Source organism: Emys orbicularis, chromosome 13, assembly GCF_028017835.1.
Source record: "Emys orbicularis isolate rEmyOrb1 chromosome 13, rEmyOrb1.hap1, whole genome shotgun sequence".
Classification (NCBI taxonomy): domain Eukaryota; kingdom Metazoa; phylum Chordata; order Testudines; family Emydidae; genus Emys; species Emys orbicularis.
Window position 1 is genome coordinate 6,410,946 of NC_088695.1, and position 19,935 is coordinate 6,430,880.

The 19,935-nt window shown below is 52.2% G+C and overlaps 1 protein-coding gene across 1 annotated transcript; it reads left to right on the forward strand.

The window, feature by feature from the left end:
* Window positions 1-7,230: 7,230 nt before the first annotated feature.
* Window positions 7,231-17,547, forward strand: LOC135888205 (zinc finger protein 239-like). The gene is made up of 6 exons (XM_065416016.1): window positions 7,231-7,264; window positions 14,016-14,129; window positions 14,433-14,491; window positions 15,344-15,758; window positions 15,843-16,099; window positions 17,410-17,547. The coding sequence occupies exons 1-6, from the start codon at window positions 7,231-7,233 to the stop codon at window positions 17,545-17,547; spliced, it is 1,017 nt and encodes a 338-aa protein (XP_065272088.1).
* The last annotated feature ends 2,388 nt before the right edge of the window (window positions 17,548-19,935 follow it).

Sequence of the window (19,935 nt, forward strand, 5' to 3'; positions counted from 1 at the left end):
TCAAGCTTATTAAATATGTGTATGTTACACTCAATATGTAATTTGTAAGGACAGAGCAGCAATTCAAAATGGAGTCTGAACCACCATTTTGTAAACTCCATCTTGTGACCCGCTTTGTGCCCTGTCATCCTGCTCTAGATCATTCTTCATCAAACTGGTTTTTCCCGCCACTGGGCGATCTCAAGAACAATGTTACCTCAGACTATTTCCCGCCTTTGCTGGGACCGTACCATTTTTTCCCGCCACGCGCTGCATAAAAGAACTGTGACTACGGACAAGTGGCGCAGTCCATGCTAGTGACTGTGCGTGCGCGGTTCAGGCCTTCGCGGCATCGGTGCGTGGTCGAAGGATGCCCCCTTTCCTGAGGTGACGAGAAGAGAGAAGACGACATTCCACCTCACCTGCTCCTGCTCCCCGGGACGACGTCCCCAGAGGGTTCTCGGCCCACTTCTTCCACCCCGGTCGCCATGGAGGGACTCTCCAGTGCTCCTCCTCGGCGGGTTCCAGTTACCCAACGAGTGCAGGTCTGGGCTTCACCGCCGCCGCCGCAGACGTGCTGCTAGGGAGATAATTCGGGTTCTTTAGTCGGGGTTTTACGTGGCTATTGCCAGGGTGATTTTGTATTTTGGGCCTGAGCTTCATGCTCCTGTCGTAAGCTGCTGTTTCACTGTTTTGTTGATTTCATGCTGATCCCCTTCCCCTCATTGTACTTATTCCCTCAATACACTCACCTGTTCTTTTCTAACTTTACTTATTGTCAGGCTTTATTTCTCACACTACACATAGGGAAGAGGGAGGGAGATCTGTCTGTGTACCAGTCCGCTGGTGACAGATACGGCCGAGCAGCAGCGCCAACTTTCTCCAGCGCCAGTGGGTGCCCGCGTCCCCTCACCCCTTTTCCCTGCCCCAACTCCACGCCATCTGCACCCCTGGCCCTGCCCCCATTCCAACCCCATCCCCAAAGTCCCCGCCCTAACTCCGCCCCCTCCCTGCCCCTATTGGATCCCTTCCCCAAACCCCCGCCCCGGCCCCGCATCTTCCCCCAGCACGCAGTGTTCCCCCTCCTCCCTCCCTGCCCCGTGAATCAGCTGTGTCGCAGCGCAAGAGCTGGGAGGAAGGAGAAGCAGGACGTGGCGGCGCGCTGGAGGCAGAGGCGAGTTGGAGCAGGGGGGGCGGGCCACGGGGAGCTGCCGGTGGGTGCTCAGCACCCACCAATTTTTTTCCGTGGGTGCTCTAGCCGCAGAGCACCCATGGAGTCGGTGCCTATGCAGCCAAGGGCAGGTCTGCTCTTCTGAGTAAAAAGGGCTTGTCTTATCTCTTGATACCTACACCACTATACATATAGAATTCTCCTGGTTCCCCTGTGAGGTATCACTAGTGGTGGTGGGAAATGGAACGAACTGGCCCCAGCCCGCTCCGCCCCCTGCTCCCAGACACAGCGCTCAGGGGAGGAGGTCTGGGGGAAGGGGTGGGAGGGAGCGGAGCAGGGGTGGGAAGAGGCGAGGTAGGGGCAGGGCCTGGGATGGAGGTGAGGGGAGGGTTGTCCCAGGCCCCATATCCCCCTAGGGACGGCCTGGAAAGAGAAAGAAAGGAAGAAAGAAAGAAAAAGAAAAAAGTGAGAGTTAAAATTGGTTAAAGGAATGAAATACATACAATAATTGCAAAGTTCTTGGTTCAGGTTTGTAGCAGTGATGGAAAAAACCACTGGCTTAAGTCAAGTCTCTGGTTGCTTCCAAATCTTTGGAAGGTCCTCTGTTCCCCGGTTAGAACGCTCCCCTTAGTATAAGTGCATCGTCCAGAGGTTTGAACCACATGGGCCAATATTTGAAATACAGGTGCATGGCTAATATTTATATCTTCAGATAGAGAAATGATATATGCGAACAAATAGCATCATCATATTCAGCAAATGATAACCTTTCCGTAGTCATCTCACATGCCACACGTAGTACAAGATTTGTGGCAAATATATAACAGTGGTTGCAATAGTGATTGATATGGTCATATTTTAATCAGAACATCACACCACCCAAACCCAGGGGAGGTGGAGCTCCAAGGGGCAGGGTTCAGGGCTGCCTTTGGGGTGGACACTACGGGCAGGCGGACCACCAAAAAGGACACCCTGCACTGGGTTTGCCTGATTCCCACCTGTCCTGCTGAGGTAGGGGGCAGGCAGGCGAGCAGCAGTGTCTGGAGGGGGGAGACCCCAGCTGCAGGGGGCTGTTGGAGGAGGAGCTGAGACAGATGATTCATCTGGAGCAGGGGTGCCCCGCCCGCCCTGCTCTATTGCTCCTGCCCCCCCTTCCTCCCTGGAGCTCCTGGCCACTCTGGACTGGGAGCTTCTCCTCTCTGCTGTGTGTTTGAAGTCAGGGTATCACTCCCCACCTGGGTACCGGTCTCCAATCAGCTGGGGTGCTGGCACAGGGGGAATCTGTGGGTGCTGCAGCCTCTCTGGGTCTGGAGCTGAGGGCAGCTGCTTGTGTCTGAACAGGCCTTCAGGCACACACACACTCCCCCCACCCCACCCCCCAAACACAACACCAGGGCTCCCTGCATCCAGGTTACTTCCCACCTGGGCTGTCTATGAGGCAACAGCAGCTGTTGCTCTTCTGCCCTCTGGGGAAAGTGACCTGGATGGAGGAAGCGCTGCCAGGGCTCCTGACTCCCCCACCTCACAGCCCCCTAGGGGTTCACGGGGTGGAGAAGCAGCAGTCCAGCGGGAAGCAAGCGGCAATGTCAGTTGCCCTAGGCATCCAGGTCAGTTTCCCCACGTGGGTGCAGGAGGAGGATGCGGGGTTAGGGGGAGGGGAGACTCACAGTGCAGGGGTTGGGGTGCAAGAGGGGAATGTAGGGACTTGGCTGAGTGGACACGCACAGAGCAGGGATTAGGGGTGCAGCAGGGGTACAGGCATTGGGGTGGAGGGGGAAAACTGCCGGGGTTAGCAGTACAGGAGAGTGAAGGACTTGGGGTGAAGGGTACATGGACAGTGTAGGGGTTGTGGTGAAGGTGGCATGGTACAGGAGTTATGGGCACAGGAGGGGAATGCAGGTGTTGGGGTGAAGGGGGCACGCACAGAGCAGGGGTTGGGGTGCAGGGCAAGGCACAGTGCAGGGGGTGCTTCACCAGGGGTTGGGGTTACAGGAGGGGGCAGGGTAATTGTGGAGCCAATGAAGTTTGCCTGGGTGTCATTTTCCGGTGAGCGAGACATGGGTTGAACGTTAGGACCCAGGAGCAGCTGGGAGGCGGCTCTGGGGGGAGCGATCGCTGGGCTCAGGCCCGGCAGCAGGAAGTGACTCGCAGGCTCCCAGGCTCCTGGCGAGATCCCCGAGCCCCGGCGGCTGGTGCTGGGAGCCCGGAGCCCTGGCTGCAGCCGGGAGAGGGGAATCTCCAGCAGGGCCCTTCCCGCTGCTCCCCAGGAGTCTCTCCCAGGGCAGAGCCCCCAGCCTGGCCAGGCCCCTTCCGGCCCGGCCCCTGCCCCAGGGGGCCCCGCTCGGAGGGAAGGTAAGAGAGACCCCCCCCGTCACCCCCGGGCTGCAGGGGGAGGTTTGGCCCCAGGCTGCTCCCAGCGGAGCTGGCTGCGATTCCCGCCCTGGGCCCGGGAAAGCTGCCGCCCCCTCCCGGTGTGTGCGGGGCGGGGGGAGCCCGGGACAGAGACACGTGGGGAGCAGAGGGGGGTGAGAGCCGGGGTACAGGCCCTGCCAGGCAGGGCGGAGAGGAAACCTCAGGAATAATGAGGGGCAGAGGGGATAAAAGTTCCCCCAGATGGGCTGAGCCAGCTGCAGTGGTGGGAAAAAAAGGGGGCGGGGCGCGTGGAGCTTTTCCTCTCCCCTTTAGTCGGGGGAGGGATAGCTCAGTGGTTTGAGCATTGGCCTGCTAAACCCAGGGTTGTGAGTTCAATCCTTGAGGGAGCCACTTAGGGATCTGGGGCAAAATCAGTACTTGGTCCTTCTAATGAAAGCAGGGGGCTGGACTCGATGACCTTTCAAGGTCCCTTCCAGTTCTAGGAGATAGGATATCTCCATTAATCTCTAATCAAAACTTTCCCAGGATCTTAGCTTCCATTTCCCAGGGCCATGTCCCTAATGTCCGGTGCATCACAGGGCCGCTCTCCACCTGCTAAAGGAGACTTGATCCAGTGAAATATTTACAGACACTCCCACAAAGATCTCACTGTCACACCTGCTTCGAGTGTTTAAAGAATCCGGGTCTCAGTTCCTGTGTAAAGCTGCCCAGCGCTTCATCAGTGTGTCCTAGCCACTGTCCCTGTTCCCCTGAGTTTCACTCCTCTTGGAATCCAGTCTGGGCAGTTTCACTCCTGTACATTAGTTTCTTATAAAAACATTATTTTCATTACTCTGAGCTCTTCATCTTCAACTTCATTAGCGTTGTGCGGAGGGACGTCATTCTGCCATGGAATTCGTACTTTTAATGGCGAATAATCATGGGGAATATTAATGTTGCGAGTAGCTTCAGCAATCCCATCTCACGGTGACACTGTAACAGTTCCTGTTTCTATTGTAATGTTGTAATTTGAGGGCAGAGCTGATTGATTTCACAGGCTGCTCTCAAAACTCATCACATGAATGAAGTGAGCTTAATATAGTTTTGTTACACCTGCCAGACTCTGCCTCACACCTTTGTGAGCATGGCAGTCACAGACACACCGATATGACTATCGGGGCCGGCTTTAGGCCAATTCAGGTGATTCCCCAGAATCGGGCCCCGCGTCTAAGAGGGCCCCGCGCCCTTGCCGCCGCTGGTACACCCTACTGGGGTGGCCGGCTTCCCCAGGGGGCAGCCGGCTTCCCCAGGGGGCAATTTAAGCAGGGGCTAGAGCCCCAGGCCCTTTAATTTGCCACCAGAGCCCCACTGCTGGAGCCCTGGGGTAGGGCTGTGGGGCTCTGGGGGCTATTTGAAAAGTCCGGGGCTCCCATTGCTTCTACTGCCCCGGCCCTTTAAATAGCCACTGGAGCCCCACCGCTTCCCCAGGGCTCCCTCGGCTATTTAAAGGGCTGGGGCGGTAGAAGCAGGGGAGCCCCTGCCCGCACCAGCTCCACACCCCCTGCCCTGCCCACAGCCAGCCCCTGTCTCCAGCCAGCCCCGCACCCCCTGCCCTGCCCACAGCCAGCCCCTGTCTCCAGCCAGCCCCGCACAGCCTGCCTGCAGCCAGCCCCTGCTGCACCCCCTGCCCTGCCTCCAGCCCCGCACCCCCTGCCCTGCCCGCACCAGCCCCTGCCTGCAGCCAGCCCCGCACCCCCTGTCCTGTCTGCAGCCAACCCCGCACCCCCTGCCTGCAGCCAGCCCGTCTCCAGCCAGCCCCGCACCCCTTGCCCTGCCTCCAGCCAGACCCTACCTTCAGTCAGCCGCTGCCCTGCCCCTGCCCTGCCCGCAGCCAGCTCCTGTCTCCAGCCAGCCCCACACCCCCTGCCCGCAGCCAGCCCCTGCTGCACCCCCTGTCCTGCCTCCAGCCCCGCACCCCCTGCCCTGCCCGCACCAGCCCCATCTCGTCTCCAGCCAGCCCCACACACCCTGTCCTGTCTGCAGCCAGCCCCGCACCCCTTGCCCTGCCTCCAGCCAGCCCCTGCCCTGCCTCCAGCCAGCAATGTACGTAATATATCATTTTGTTTTTATTTATATAGTTATGGAAAGTAAATCATACATGGAAGAAATGAAAGGGGTTTTTTTACGTCTTTTTTTTTTTTTTTTTTTAGTCATCCCTGCCGGGACCCTGCCGAAAATGTTTGAATTGGGCCCCGCACTTCCTAAAGCTGGCCCTGATGACCATCCCCATGTACAACAGGGGTAGCAGACAATGCTGTCTGTCCAAGTTACATTTCTCCAGCAGTGCCTAGTTACAAGGCAAATATCCACATGCGACCCCCTCCCTTCCTGTGCACACACACACACACTGCTCCCAGCTTACATTGGATTTATTAAAAAAAAAAGAGAAAAACCAACGAAGAGTCCTTGTGGCACCTTGGAGACTAACAAATTTATTTGGGCATAATTTTTGTGATTCTAGCCCACAAAAGCTTATGCCCAAATAAATTTGTTACTCTGTAAGGTACCACAAGGACTCCTCGTTGTTTTTCGCTGATACAGACTGCCACTCTAAAAAAAGAGACAAACTCATGATCTTTGGGGCTCTGATTCCTGATTGTTAAGGGGTTGCCCAGGTTGCCCTGGGTCTTGGTCTGATTTCTGTGCAGGATTCAGATCTCAGCCACACCGGAGTCAGACCAGAGTCACTGCGGGCTCTGGCAGGGGGGGGAGTGCGGATGGGCCAATGGGATCAGCCTCTGCCTGCCTGTCCCTGGGGGCTGCCAAGGGAGTCCAGGGCAGCTCATTCTTCAGCTGTTGCCACCAGAGGGCTCCGGTTGTTGCTAAGAGGGGGGGGGGGGGGGAGTTTACACTGCAATGGGGGGCAATCCCCCAAAGTGGCCCCTTTGATTCTGCTCTTTTTCTACTGTTTGGTTCAGAGATGCTGTTACTGGGAGGGTTTGAAGAGGCTGGGGGGAAATTGGGTTGTGACATGGACTCCAGCCCCTTCTGTAACCTCCCCCATCGCCCCTCTTTCCCCGACAGGCTGAAGAATCACGTCCACGTTTCGCTCCAGATCGGCCCATCTTCCAGGGGACAGGAAAGGGAAATCGCTGTGATGGAGGCAGCTCAGGTACGGGATTTTCAGGAGCTGCTTGACGGGGGGAGGGAGAAGCAGGGAGGACCATTGGCAGCAGTGGGGGAGAGGGACATTCGCCCAATTCAAAAACAGGACACACACAGCCTGCACAGGGCTGGAGCCTGAACCCACTGGCCAGAGGGCCTCAGGCTGCTGTGAAATACGCAGGGAAGCTGTTGGGATTCCTGTTCCTGTCCCTGGCTCAGAGCTCTGCTTCCCGTATCAGCCTGTGTCTGGCAGGTGTGTGGGAAATGAGAAGACCCTGCCATGCTCTGTGTGCTGCGGGGGACAAGGAGCTCTCACCTTCTCCCCGCCACCTGAAGCCTCCTGGGTGCTCTGAACAGTAGGGGTCTGAGTTTGCTACTCTGGCCCTCCCAGAGCTTTTTTTCTTTCCCTGTGAATAGCGGGTTTGTGGCTGGAGCAGCAGGTGCTGAGTGGGGGACTCTTGTTGTTTCAGATGCCGGTGACCTTTGAGGAGGTGGCTGTGTATTTCACCCAGGGGCAGGGGGCTCTGCTGGACCCCGCTCAGCGAGCCCTCTACAGGGATGTCATGCAGGAGAATTACGAGACGGTGACCTCGCTGGGTAAGGGATTCCCGTCCCCTCAGTTATTAGAAGCCGAGGGTCAGTGTGTCGGACTCTGGTCAGGTTCTTCCCTGGTCAGTTAGATCAGAGGGGAATGTTTTGTGTAATGCACAGCTGCCGTGAGAGAGACTTGCATCTCCATGCCTTCTCCAATGAGATACAGGTGTCAAAACCTAATGGACATGCTAGCTCATCCCCATCCCTCCAGGTTTCAAAGGGACAGAATTCATTCACTGTCCTGTCTGTATTGATTCCCAGTCAGACACATTTCATAGTAGCAGCCGTGTTAGTCTGTATCCGCAAAAAGAACAAGTCAGACACAGAATCCCTGTTCACCTCCCTTCTTGCAAACAGGTCCAGCCATGGGGAGGGCTCTGGGCTCGGCAGGTTTAGAAATAGGCAGAGGTTTAACGCCAGAGCTGGGTGTGCGTCAGCAAGTCCCCCAGAGAGCACAGATCCTGGGAACTCCTACTGATGGTGTAAAAATTCCCGTCACCTCCCCAGACGCCTGCCTCCCCCAAGGCGGCTCAGTGACCATGTTCCTGTCCTCTTAGGTTCCATATTCCCACCAGCACAGCACGGGGACAGGTTCCGTTTCCACAGTGCCCTTTGTGACAGACACTCCCCCAATGCTCCATGCGCCCTGTGCGAAGAGTTCAGTCACAGAGATCCCCTTGGGACTGTAACCTGATGTGCTGAAATGACCACTGAGCCTGTTTTCCCTGCCAGCTTGGGCCCCCAGTACCCTCTCTTGTTGAACCAGACACGCTAACCTGCTGCAGCACAGAGTCAGGGTCCGGGCCACGCCCCCAAGCTGCAAATCTTAACTGAAAACAGCACAGCAAGATACCTCCAGCACTCAGGTACCCAGCTCCAATAGGATCTAAACCTCAGAGAAATCCGTCGTACTCTGTATAAAGGTTATACAGGGTAACTTCCTAAGGCCTGGTCTACACTAGGAGTTTATATCGAATTTAGCGCCGTTACATCGAATTAACCCTGCACCCGTCCACACCACGAAGCTATTTAGTTCGACATAGAGCTCTTTTAAATTCGACTTCTGTACTCCTCGAAAACGAGAGGAGTAGCGCTAAATTCGAAATGGCAATATCGAATTAGGCTAGGTGTGGATGGAAATCGACGGTAATAGCTCCGGGAGCTATCCCACAGTGCACCACTCTGTTGACGCTCTGGACAGCACTTCGAGCTCGGATGCTCTGACCAGCCACACAGGAAAAGCCCCGGGAAAATTTGAATTCCTTTTCCTGTCTGGCCAGTTTGAATCTCATTTTCTGTTTGGACAGCGTGGAGAGCTCAGCAGCACTGGCAACGATGCAGAGCTCTCCAGCAGAGATGGCCGTGCAATCTAATAGAAAGAGGGCCCCAGCATGGACTGATCGGGAAGTCTTGGATCTCATCGCTGTGTGGGGCGATGAGTCCGTGCTTTCAGAGCTGCGCTCCAAAAGAAGGAATGCAAAGATCTACGAGAAGATCTCTAAAGCCATGGCAGAGAGAGGATACAGCCGGGATGCAACGCAGTGCCGCGTGAAAATCAAGGAGCTGAGACAAGGCTACCAAAAAACCAAAGAGGCAAACCGACGCTCCAGATCCCAGCCCCACACATCACGTTTCTACGAGGCACTGCATTCCATCCTAGGTGCGGCCGCCACCACTACCCCACCACTGACCGTGGACTCCGAGGATGGGATATTGTCCACGGCCGGTTCCTCGTCGGAAATGTTAGGTGACGGGGAAGATGAGGAAGGAGATGAGGAGGACGAGGCAGTCGACAGCGCTTGCACCGCTGATTTCCCCGACAGCCAGGAGCTCTTCATCACCCTTACCGAGATCCCCTACCAACCGTCCACAGCCGTTACCCCGGACACCGAATCAGGGGAAGGATCAAGCAGTGAGTGCTTTAAACATCTCAACATTTCATTTTAACATAACTGGAATATTTATATTGTTAAGAATGGGCTTTTCAGTCACTCATTTAAACATAGAAACTTTTATTTATAACAAAACAGGAATATTAACTATATTAGTAATTTGTTGTTCATGATTTAGTTGGCTTAGTCAACTATTTAGTCCTAACTATGTATAGAAAATCAAATAATGTCCGGATATTCATGATTAGGCCACCACAGGACGCTCCACTCTGTAGTCCCTTATGCTGCACTTAAATGAAAAGACGGTCAATGTGCCCGGGAATGGACAGAGAGTCCTCCTGGGATAGCTCGGCATAGCTCTCCTGGAGGTACCGCTCAAGCATGCGCATGAGGTTCCGCGGCAGGGCGATCTTGTTCGGTCCCCCGTGGTAACACACGTTCCCACGCCATGAGTCCATCAGGTAGTCCGGGATCATTGCACGGCACAGCATGGCGGCATACGGCCCTGGCCTCTGCATGGTCTCACGAAGCATCCTTCCCCTCTCGGTCTCCGAGATCCTCATCAGTGTAATATCACACATGACGCCCTGCTTTAAATTAGGGAGGGGAATGTTAGTATTGGGACTGCTTTACAGCCACGCGGTGGAGGCGGCAGAGGGGCAGCATACAGGGATCTTTCCCGGGGACAGCCGCGAGGTGGTGGGACAGGGGCAGAGCTCATGCTTCCCTGATTGCTGCCAGCAGAGAGTGGCCTTGCATTCAGTGCGAAAGGAGCCCAGTGCTACTATTACATTTTTAAGCTGCAACAAGTCTACGGCTTACCATGTTTTCCTGCAACAGAAGTAGAGGTGTCCTGCAACGCTTCTCTGATCGCAACTGCAGGACCCCAGGCACTGAAGGCGAGGGCCGAAAATTCGACCTTGTCCTGAGTGCGCATGTGAAAGGTCCAGTGCATGGTGTTGTTCACAGAGAAAGACTATGTTCTTTGTTAGCAACTTCATTTATCTGTCTCAGGAATTTACTCCCTTTTTCCCATTCCCACAGACACATCTGCGACTGTCTCCCAACCCAGCCTGGCATCACACTCCCAGAGGCTAGCGCAGATTAGGAGAAGGAAGCGAAAGACGCGTGAAGACATATTTCATGAACTTATGGACTGCTCACGAGAGCAGGCAGCCCAGACGACACAGTGGAGGGAGAACTTGTCACAAATGCACAGAGCAGTCATGGAACGGGAGGAGAGGTGGCGCCAGGAGGACCAGCAGGCTACTCAAACCCTGCTTGGACTAATGAGGGAGCAAACGGAGACGCTCCGGCGCCTAGTGGATGTTCTGCAAGACCGGAGGCAGGAGGACAGAGCCCTGCTGCTGTCTATCTCTAACCGCCCTCCCCCGCCACCAAGTCCCACACCCCCCTCACCAAAAGTCCAAAGAAGGAGGGGCGGCAAGGGCCGTTAAAACTTTCCTTCGGCCCCTGCACACTGCTGCAGCAATGGAAGGCTCTCGTTCCAAAGTTTGAAAAGTCCTTTCCTACCCATCTCACAATAGCCCACGTCCAAGTTTCCTCCCCCCCCCTTTTCATGTGCGGTTCATAATAAAACATCTGTTTCTGTTAAGTACTGTTTCCGAGAGTGTCTTTTAGAGGGGATTCTGTCTGAAGGGGGGGAAGGAGTTTGTTACTTGGACAGGACAGTCACCTGTAGCAGGCTACAGAGGCGGGGGCAGGTCCAGCATCAGGACACATACACAGTACAGTCACCAGTTACCCTGGTCAGTCTGGGAGGCGGTTTTCATGTTCTGGGGTGCGAGGGGGTTGATCTGTGACTTTGTGGCGGGGGAGGGCAGTTAGAGATCTTATGCCGCGGTCCTTATCCTGGATCACAGAGCCACGCAGCAGGGGATCTGTTACCCTCCGCCCCCTGCCAGAAAGTCACTTGGCCGACACATACATGCAGTCCCGCCCAGGATTGCTGGCAGGCTGCGTTGAAACAACCAATCCAGCACTGCGGAGCCTGTCATTCCCGAAGTTTAGAAGCATCATTTGCATCAAAACACTAAACCCGCCCCCCGCCACAGTCTGCGTCCCCGGTTTAAAACATTCCCGCGAAAACAGTAAGAAAGAGAACCTTGTTCATTAACAAAACGGAACAGATTTTATTTGTTGGGAAGGTGGGGAAGGGGGTATGTAACTTGGAAGGATAGTCAACAGTAACTGGGTAAAGAAACGGGGGCAGGTTCAGCATCTGTGTCCACAAAGTAAACAGTCACTGGAGACCCTGCTCAGTCAGGAACCTGGCTTTCAAAGCCTCCCTGATGCACAGCGCGTCCCGCTGGGATCTTCTAATCGCCCGGCTGTCTGGCTGGACGTAATCAGAAGCCAGGCTATTTGCCTCAACCTCCCACCCCGACATAAAGGTCTCCCCCTTGCTCTCACACAAATTGTGGAGCACACAGCAAGCAGCTATCACAGTGGGGATATTGGTCTCGCTGAGATCACAGCGAGTGAGTAGGCTTCTCCATCTCCCCTTGAGACGGCCAAAAGCACACTCCACCACCATTCTGCACTTGCTGAGCCGGTAGTTGAATAGTTCTTTCCCTGAGTCCAGTGCGCCAGTGTAGGGCTTCATGAGCCAGGGCATTAGCGGGTATGCAGGGTCCCCGAGGATGACTGTAGGCATCTCCACATCCCCAACAGTTACTTTGTGGTCCGGGAAGTAAAGACCTTCCTGCAGCCGTCTAAACAGACCAGAGTTCCTGAACACCCTAGCGTCATGAACCTTGCCAAGCCATCCAACGTAGATATTGGTAAAACGTCCCCGATGGTCCACCAGTGCTTGCAGCACCATGGAAAAGTAGCCCTTTCGGTTGATGTACTGGCTGGCCTGGTGGTCCGGTCCCAGGATAGGGATGTGAGTCCCATCTATAGCCCCACCGCAGTTTGGGAATCCCATCTCGGCAAAGCCATCTCTGATGAGCTCCACGTTTCCCAGGGTCACTACCTTAGATAGCAGTAGCTTGACGATTGCCCTGGCTACTTGCATAACAGCAACCCCCACGGTAGACTTGCCCACACCAAAGTGGTTAGCGACGGACCGGTAGCTGTCTGGCGTTGCGAGCTTCCAGAGGGCTATGGCCACTCGCTTCTGGACAGTCAGGGCTGCCCGCATCCGGGTGTCCTTTCGCTTCAGGGCAGGGGACAGCAACTCACACAGTTCGAGGAAAGTCCCCTTCCGCATGCGAAAGTTGCGCAGCCACTGGGATTCATCCCAGACCTGCAGCACTATGCGGTCCCACCAGTCCGTGCTTGTTTCACGGGCCCAGAATCGCCATTCAACAGTATCAACAAGACCCAGTGACAGCGAGATGTCCTGGGCGCTGGGTCTCATGTTCTCAGAGAGGTCGGAGCTAGTGTCCGACTTCATGCCGTCACGGTGGTGCCGTAGCCTCCTCTCATGATTGATCTGCAGCTGCCTCTGGTACAGGTGGAGGAGAAGCTGCGAGGCATTGAGAACTGCCACAACTGCAGCGATGGTCGCAGCGGGATCCATGCTCGCACTGCTGTGGCGTCCGCGCTGTCAGTAATCAGAAAAGCGCGCGAACTGATTTCCCGCCGGCGCTTTCAGGGAGGGAGGGAGGGAGGGAGGGCGTGAGTGACGGACGGATGACGACAGGCGCCCAAAAGCACCCTCGACACATTTTTTTACCCAGAAGGCATTTGGGGCTCGACCCAGAATTCCAGTGGGCAGCGGGGACTGCGGGAACTGTGGGATCGCTGCCCACAGTGCACCGCTTCCAATGTCGACGCTTGCCCCGTTAGTGTGGACTCACAAAGTCTCACAAAGTCGAATTACTGTCCTTAGTGTGGACACACACGTTCGACTTTGTAATATCGATTCCACATAGTCGAATTAACTAAAATCGAAGTACTCTCGTAGTGTAGACATACCCTAAGTGTTTGCCCTCTTTATCACTAAAAGAGAGAGATGCACAAACTGTTTGCCCCCCCAGTAACAAGGACTTACACTGGGTCTATTAATAAGCAAAAGAGATTTTATTAAGTATAAAAAGTGGTGGTTTTAAGTAATAACAGACAGAACAAAGAAAGTCACTAAGCATAATAAAACAAACATGCAAGGCTAAGTTTAATACACTAGAAACTGGTTACAAATAATAGTTTCTCGCCCTCACAAAAGTTTCAGTAACCTTCTTTCACAGACTAGACTTATATCTAATCTGGGCCCAATCCTTTCCGCTGTTCAGTGTCCGCTAGTTCCAGCAGACATCTTGGGTGATAAGCAGGGGTCTCCTCACCACGACTGGCAGCCCCCTTATATAGATTTGGCAAAAGGCGGGAGTCCTTTGTTCCAGCTTGACTCCCTCTCAGTTCCTTATGGAAAAGTCCACGGTTTAAAATGGATTCCAGTATCAGGTGACATGGTCACATGCCTCTGTAAGACCCCAGTCTCCATTTTTCATGGGCTGATCCTCTCCTACACAGGAAGACTTACAGGTTAAAAAAAACCATTCCCATTGTTCTGGATAAATACAGCAATCAAGTTCTTAAAGAATCATTAATGACCCTCACTTAGCATAATCACAATGGGACCTTAGATTTGTACTTCATATTCCTAACTGTAAATATAAGAATGGTACATACATACAAATAGGAAAACCATATTCAGTAGATTACAACTATTCCAATGATACTTTACATGGGACCTTTTGCATAAAGCATGTTCCAGTTATGTCATATTCATATGCTGGAATATGAATCTATTCATATAGATTCATATTCTATATTTTCAGAAAGCATATGGAGCATCCCGTAACACCCTGATCTGGTCTGATTTCACCCCTGCGCAGGATTTCCCATTCCCAAACCTGAACTGATCGCCCGGCTGGAACGAGGGGAAGAGCCGTGGGTGCCCGATCTCCAGGCCTGCCAGGAAAGAGCGATCCCGAGAGGCGACTGCATAGGTGAGGACTAACAGGGAAACCATTAGGGGAGTGAAGGAAAAAGTTCAGAATCCCAAAACTATGGTGTGAGCAATGCCCTCAGTTCTTCCTCCTCTCACCCAGGGAAGGGCTGTAGTCAGCAGATATCACTCATGCCTTTCCACCCACCCTTAGCTGCAGGAGTTTCCTTCCCTGAGAGTGTTTGGGTGAGAAGAAGAGGCAGAATCCAATTGCTCAGTCTTTGTGTTGGGTTTTCCCTTGGTGCTATTCCTCTTTCTCCCCAGCACAATGACTCCTGTCTGGATTGTCTCTCTCTCCCAGCAGGTGATGAGAGAGTGAGAGAGAATGAAGAGGAGAATCATGATGCAGAAGTTCCTAGTAAAGTAGAACCACGGGAGACCTTTATGGGAAGTGCTGCATGCAATTTTTCCCAGTGCTTGGAACAGGGAGAATCCTGGGAAAATTGGCAGAAGTCAGAGAGGCTGCTGGGAAACCACCCAGGGAAGAAAGTCTATGAATCTACTAACTGTGGGAGAGGAGACAAGGATCCCAGAGCACAGCAGACAAACCCCAAGGAAGAGACACCCAGGGACTGCCTGCAGTGTGGGAAAAGATTCATTCTGAGATCACAGCTTGTAACACATCAGACAATCCATACAGGAGAGAAACCCCTTCAATGCTTGGACCGTGGGGAAAGCTTCAATAATCCCTTAGACCTTAATAACCATGGGAGACACCACACAGAAGAGAAAACATCTCAATGCCTTCAGTGTGGGAAATGTTTCATTTGGAAGTCAGAACTAATTACTCATCAGAGAATCCACACAAGAGAGAGACCCCAAAAGTGTTTAGTCTGTGGAAAAAGTTTCATACAGAGGTCATCCCTTGTTAAACATCAGGCAATCCACACAGGAGAGAGACCCCATAAGTGTTTGGACTGTGGGAAAGGTTTCATACAGAGGTCAGATCTTCGAGCACATCAGAGGATCCACACAGGAGAGAAACCTCATAAGTGTTTGGAATGTGGAAAAGGTTTCACACGGAGATCACATCTTATAGGACATCAGAGGATCCACTCTGGAGAGAGACCCCATAAGTGCCTGGAATGTGGAAAATGTTTCACATGGAGATCACATCTTATAGGACATCAGAGAATCCACACAAGAGAGAGACCCCAAAAGTGTTTAGTCTGTGGAAAAAGTTTCATACAGAGGTCATCCCTTGTTAAACATCAGGCAATCCACACAGGAGAGAGACCCCATAAGTGTTTGGACTGTGGGAAAGGTTTCATACAGAGGTCAGATCTTCGAGCACATCAGAGGATCCACACAGGAGAGAAACCTCATAAGTGTTTGGAATGTGGAAAAGGTTTCACACGGAGATCACATCTTATAGGACATCAGAGAATCCACACTGGAGAGAGACCCCATAAGTGCTTGGACTGTGGGAAAAGTTTCATGCAGAGGTCATCCCTAGTTAAACATCAGGTAACCCACACAGGAGAGAGACCCCATAAGTGCATGGACTGTGGGAAAAGTTTCATACAGAGATCAGACCTTGATAAACATCAGGCAATCCACACAGGAGAGAGACCCCATAAGTGCCTGGAATGTGGAAAATGTTTCACACGGAGATCACATCTTATAGGACATCAGAGAATCCACACAAGAGAGAGACCCCAAAAGTGTTTAGTCTGTGGAAAAAGTTTCATACAGAGGTCATCCCTTGTTAAACATCAGGCAATCCACACAGGAGAGAGACCCCATAAGTGTTTGGACTGTGGGAAAGGTTTCATACAGAGGTCAGATCTTCGAGCACATCAGAGGATCCACACAGGAGAGAAACCTCATAAGTGTTTGGAATGTGGAAAAGGTTTCACACGGAGATCACATCTTATAGGACATCAGAGAATCCACACTGGAGAGAGACCCCATAAGTGCTTGGACTGTGGGAAAAGTTTCATGCAGAGGTCATCCCTTGTTAAACATCAGGTAACCCACACAGGAGAGAGACCCCATAAGTGCATGGACTGTGGGAAAAGTTTCATACAGAGATCAGACCTTGATAAACATCAGGCAATCCACACAGGAGAGAGACCCCATAAGTGTTTGGAATGTGGAAAATGTTTCACACACAGATCACATCTTATAGCACATCAGAGGATCCACTCTGGAGAGAGACCCCATAAGTGCCTGGAATGTGGAAAATGTTTCACATGGAGATCACATCTTATAGGACATCAGAGAATCCACACTGGAGAGAGACCCCATAAGTGCTTGGACTGTGGGAAAAGTTACACACAGAGATCACACCTCACTCAACATGGGAGAATCCACACAGGATCTAAACTTCTGTGACACATGGCCAGAAACGGTTAAGCATCTTGCAGGCTAATTGACCCAGATTCAACCTTTAGACACACGTTAGAAATGTGTGTAAATGGAAATTAGGGCCATTCCAGATTAAATAATTTAGAGCTCTGAAATGTAAACTTTTATGGTTAAAGAACTGGAAGAAGCTAGTAATTGTAATAGTCTATGTTTACTTACATCTTGTTAGAGGTTAACAGTGTAACCAAAGGGTTCCTGTCTAGGGTTGTATTTTGTTCAATCTGAGAAGGAAAGGAAATATTAACATATAGATAAAACTTGGGTTTAATAATGTCATTGTCTACATGTCTCTGTAAAGTTTGTGGTAAACTGTCTTTTAATTGCTTTATGGATATTTACCTTATTTTAATCCATTTAATTAATTACCAGTGATGTTTAGGAAATATAAGGTTACTTGAAAAGCCTATTGTTCACCTGATGAAGTGATTCTGAAACAGACGCTTTGCAATTTTCATGCACCATCTCTAAAGTAAAACTGACCTAAGGACTCTATTCCTCTCTGCATGATCTTTTAACCCACACGCTCTGTCTTTTCTTGTTGTGAGAAATCTTAGTTTACTTAATAAGAACTGGCTGTAAGCGTGTATTTCGGTCAGAACTAAAAAATCACCCAGCAAGTTAATGATTTCTTCTGATCCTTCGGGATTGATAGAACATTTTATATGATGAAGAAGATTTTCAGTAATCCCCATCATGTTTAACTGGGCGGTCTGGGAGTGATCCCAAGGCCCGGTTGCTTTAAGGGAGCTGTTCTTTGGTCTCTGTGTAGCCAATAAGCTATTGTAGAGCAAACCCCAGGAATAATGAGGGGCGGAGGGGATAAAAGGGGATAGCTGTTTTGTTGCTGGCTTGGTGAATCTAAGTATTGAAATAGCCACTAGTTTTGAGGATTGTCGGCCCATTCTTTGCAGTTTGCCCTAACTGAGCGATCTCTGTGTGCCCCACCACCCCGGGACTCTGGTCACAACTTCATAAATGCCTTGCCTGTGCGTAAAGTTTCCTTCACCTACCACACCTCATTAAACATCAGAGAATTCACAAAGGTGTGAGAGACACTAGGAATAGTGGAGCTGGGTGTTGGGGCTTGTCACAGAGTCTGGGGGATTCAGGGCCCTGCACCTACCACTTCCTGCGATTGACCATGACACTCAATCAGCCAGTAAAACAGAAGGTTTATTGAACGACAGGAACACAGTCCAAAACAGAGCTTGTAGGTACAACCGGGACACCTCAGCCAAGTCCTTCTGGGGGGTAGGGAGCTTAGGCCCCAGTCCTGGGGTTCCCTCAATTTCCCCAGCCAGCTCCAAAACTGAAACCCCCTCCAGCCGTCTTTCCCAGCTCCTCCTCCACCCTTTGTCCAGATTTCCAGGCAGTTGTCAGCTGGCCCCAACCCCCCTCCTGGGCTCTCATGTTACATGCTCAGGTATCTTCCCTCAAGGAAAGTCTCCCAAATCACACACAGTCCCAGTAAAACTCCCCTGCAACATTCCCAGGTCAATACTCCCCACTCCCTGCTGCGTCACAAGGCTATTGAGTATTTGGGGATCATGGGATATGAGGCGAGGGAGAGCACCAGGGTAGAGAGGTGCTGCCTCTCCTCCCTCTCCCCGTCTGCCCCTTCTCCCAGCCCCCTCTGCATTCAGACAGCACCACTGAGAGGGGCTGGTTCAGAGCTGGGAGGCTGTATATCTACTTGAGGGATTGGGGGGGTTTAAGTGACAACAGACACAAATAAGGGGGACCTGATGAAAGAAATTTGAGACCCACTGGTCTACGCTATTATGGTCACCACTGTTACAAAATGATAATTTTTGTACAAAGTACAAGCCCTGTAAGGTGTCCTATGAAAAGTGATGGTCTCCTGCATATTATTGTCCTGTTAAATCATGTGCATCAACATTGTGTATGGAGTTATGAGATTTTGCTATGGCTTTGTTACTGAACCATGCTGGAAATCTGGAAAATGCCCACAGACTAGCTCCTCAGAGCCAGGAGCTAAGTGGCCAGTAATTGCTTAGCTGGCCATTCACCAGCTGTGGAGCTGGGAACAAGAGAGTTACAATTCACCATAAGGACGGCTGGACGCTCACTAAGGCCACAGACTGATTGCTGCCTGCCCCCTGGCAGGGGGGCAAACCTCAAAGAGGAGAGTGGTATAAAAGCACAAGGGAGAATCGCCTCCATTTTTATCTCTCCATTCCCATCTTTCGAGAAGGCAACAAGATGGCTTGAAAGGCAACAGGGCCCTTGGAGTGGGGAAGGCGGACCAAGGCTGGAAGGAAATCCAGGCTGGGTACTAAGAACTGTGAACTGCCTACAACATCGGGTGGGGTGAGAAAAGCTGTTTCCTTCCAATCTTCCTTAGCTTGGTAAAGTTTGGGATTTAAAATGCGTGTTTACCTTCTATTTTTGTTGTAACCAATTCAGACGTTTCATGCCTTTCTCACTTGTGATCCCTTAAAACCTACCTGGCTCTAGTTAATAGACTTGTTTTTATCCCAACCGGTGTGTTTTCATTGAAGAGTTCGGGGGATTTCACTTGAGATAACCAGGCTGTTCCCTAATCACCATCCTTTGCTGGGATGAGGCACTAATGAGCTTGTACCCCACAGTGTACGGACTGGACAGTAGAAGACGCACAGCTGGGGTGCAAGGCTGGGAGTAGAGAACTGGCTGGGGTAGCTATGAACTTTAATTCATCACTGGCTGGCTAGTCGCACACAGTGCTGTAATGGTTGGGAGTGACTTTGAATCCGGTGGCTGGTTGGGGGTGAGCAGAGCATGGAGGGGTTTGTTGTTCACCCAGGGAAGCAGTGTAAAACATGTCCTGGGATGGAGAATTCAGCAGTTCAACAGTCCGCACTGTACCCTGGGGTATGTCTCGCCCACCGTCTCCTGGGACCCAGCATGGCCCCACTGGTCTTTCATCATCCCGCTCATCTTTCATCATGAGAACAGGGGTAATCGGAGAGGGGGAGCCAGCCAACATCCTCAAGTGCACTGGCTTTGGCTAAATCCTAAACACCCCCTGGGATAGGAGATTGGGGTTCTGCTGTCACCCTTCCCCTCAGGCCTCATTCTCCTTCCTCACCTTACTTGTCTCTCTCCTTTTGCCTTCTGTCTCCTTCAAGTCTGCCTTAGTCAGTTGAGTGAACGCCATGTTTTGCACCAGTGCAGGTGGCCTGTGACTGGAGAGGCAGCGCAAAGCAAAGCTTTAAGCAGTCCAACACAAAGAGAAGTTTTTCAAGTCTCACAAGGGCTGATCAGTCGGCGGGCCGTGCCCGGGTTCCTTCTGCAGGGAGGCTGCAAGTGAGATTGAGCCATGGTAGCAGTAGCTTGTATGCATGATGCACCCTTAATGCTGAGAAAAGCTGCCCACCTGTAACCGTACCATTGTGGGTTGCAACTGAGAATACCAAATTCAGGTCACACTGCTG

Excerpts from the sequence above, each read along its gene's own strand:
- LOC135888205 (XM_065416016.1), top strand. The coding sequence starts at position 7,231 with ATGCAGGAGAATTACGAGACGGTGACCTCGCTGG. Across the intron at positions 14,130-14,432 it reads CCCGAGAGGCGACTGCATAG|GTGATGAGAGAGTGAGAGAG; the intron begins GTGAGGACTAAC and ends CTCTCCCAGCAG. Across the intron at positions 15,759-15,842 it reads GAGATCACATCTTATAGGAC|ATCAGGCAATCCACACAGGA; the intron begins ATCAGAGAATCC and ends CCCTTGTTAAAC.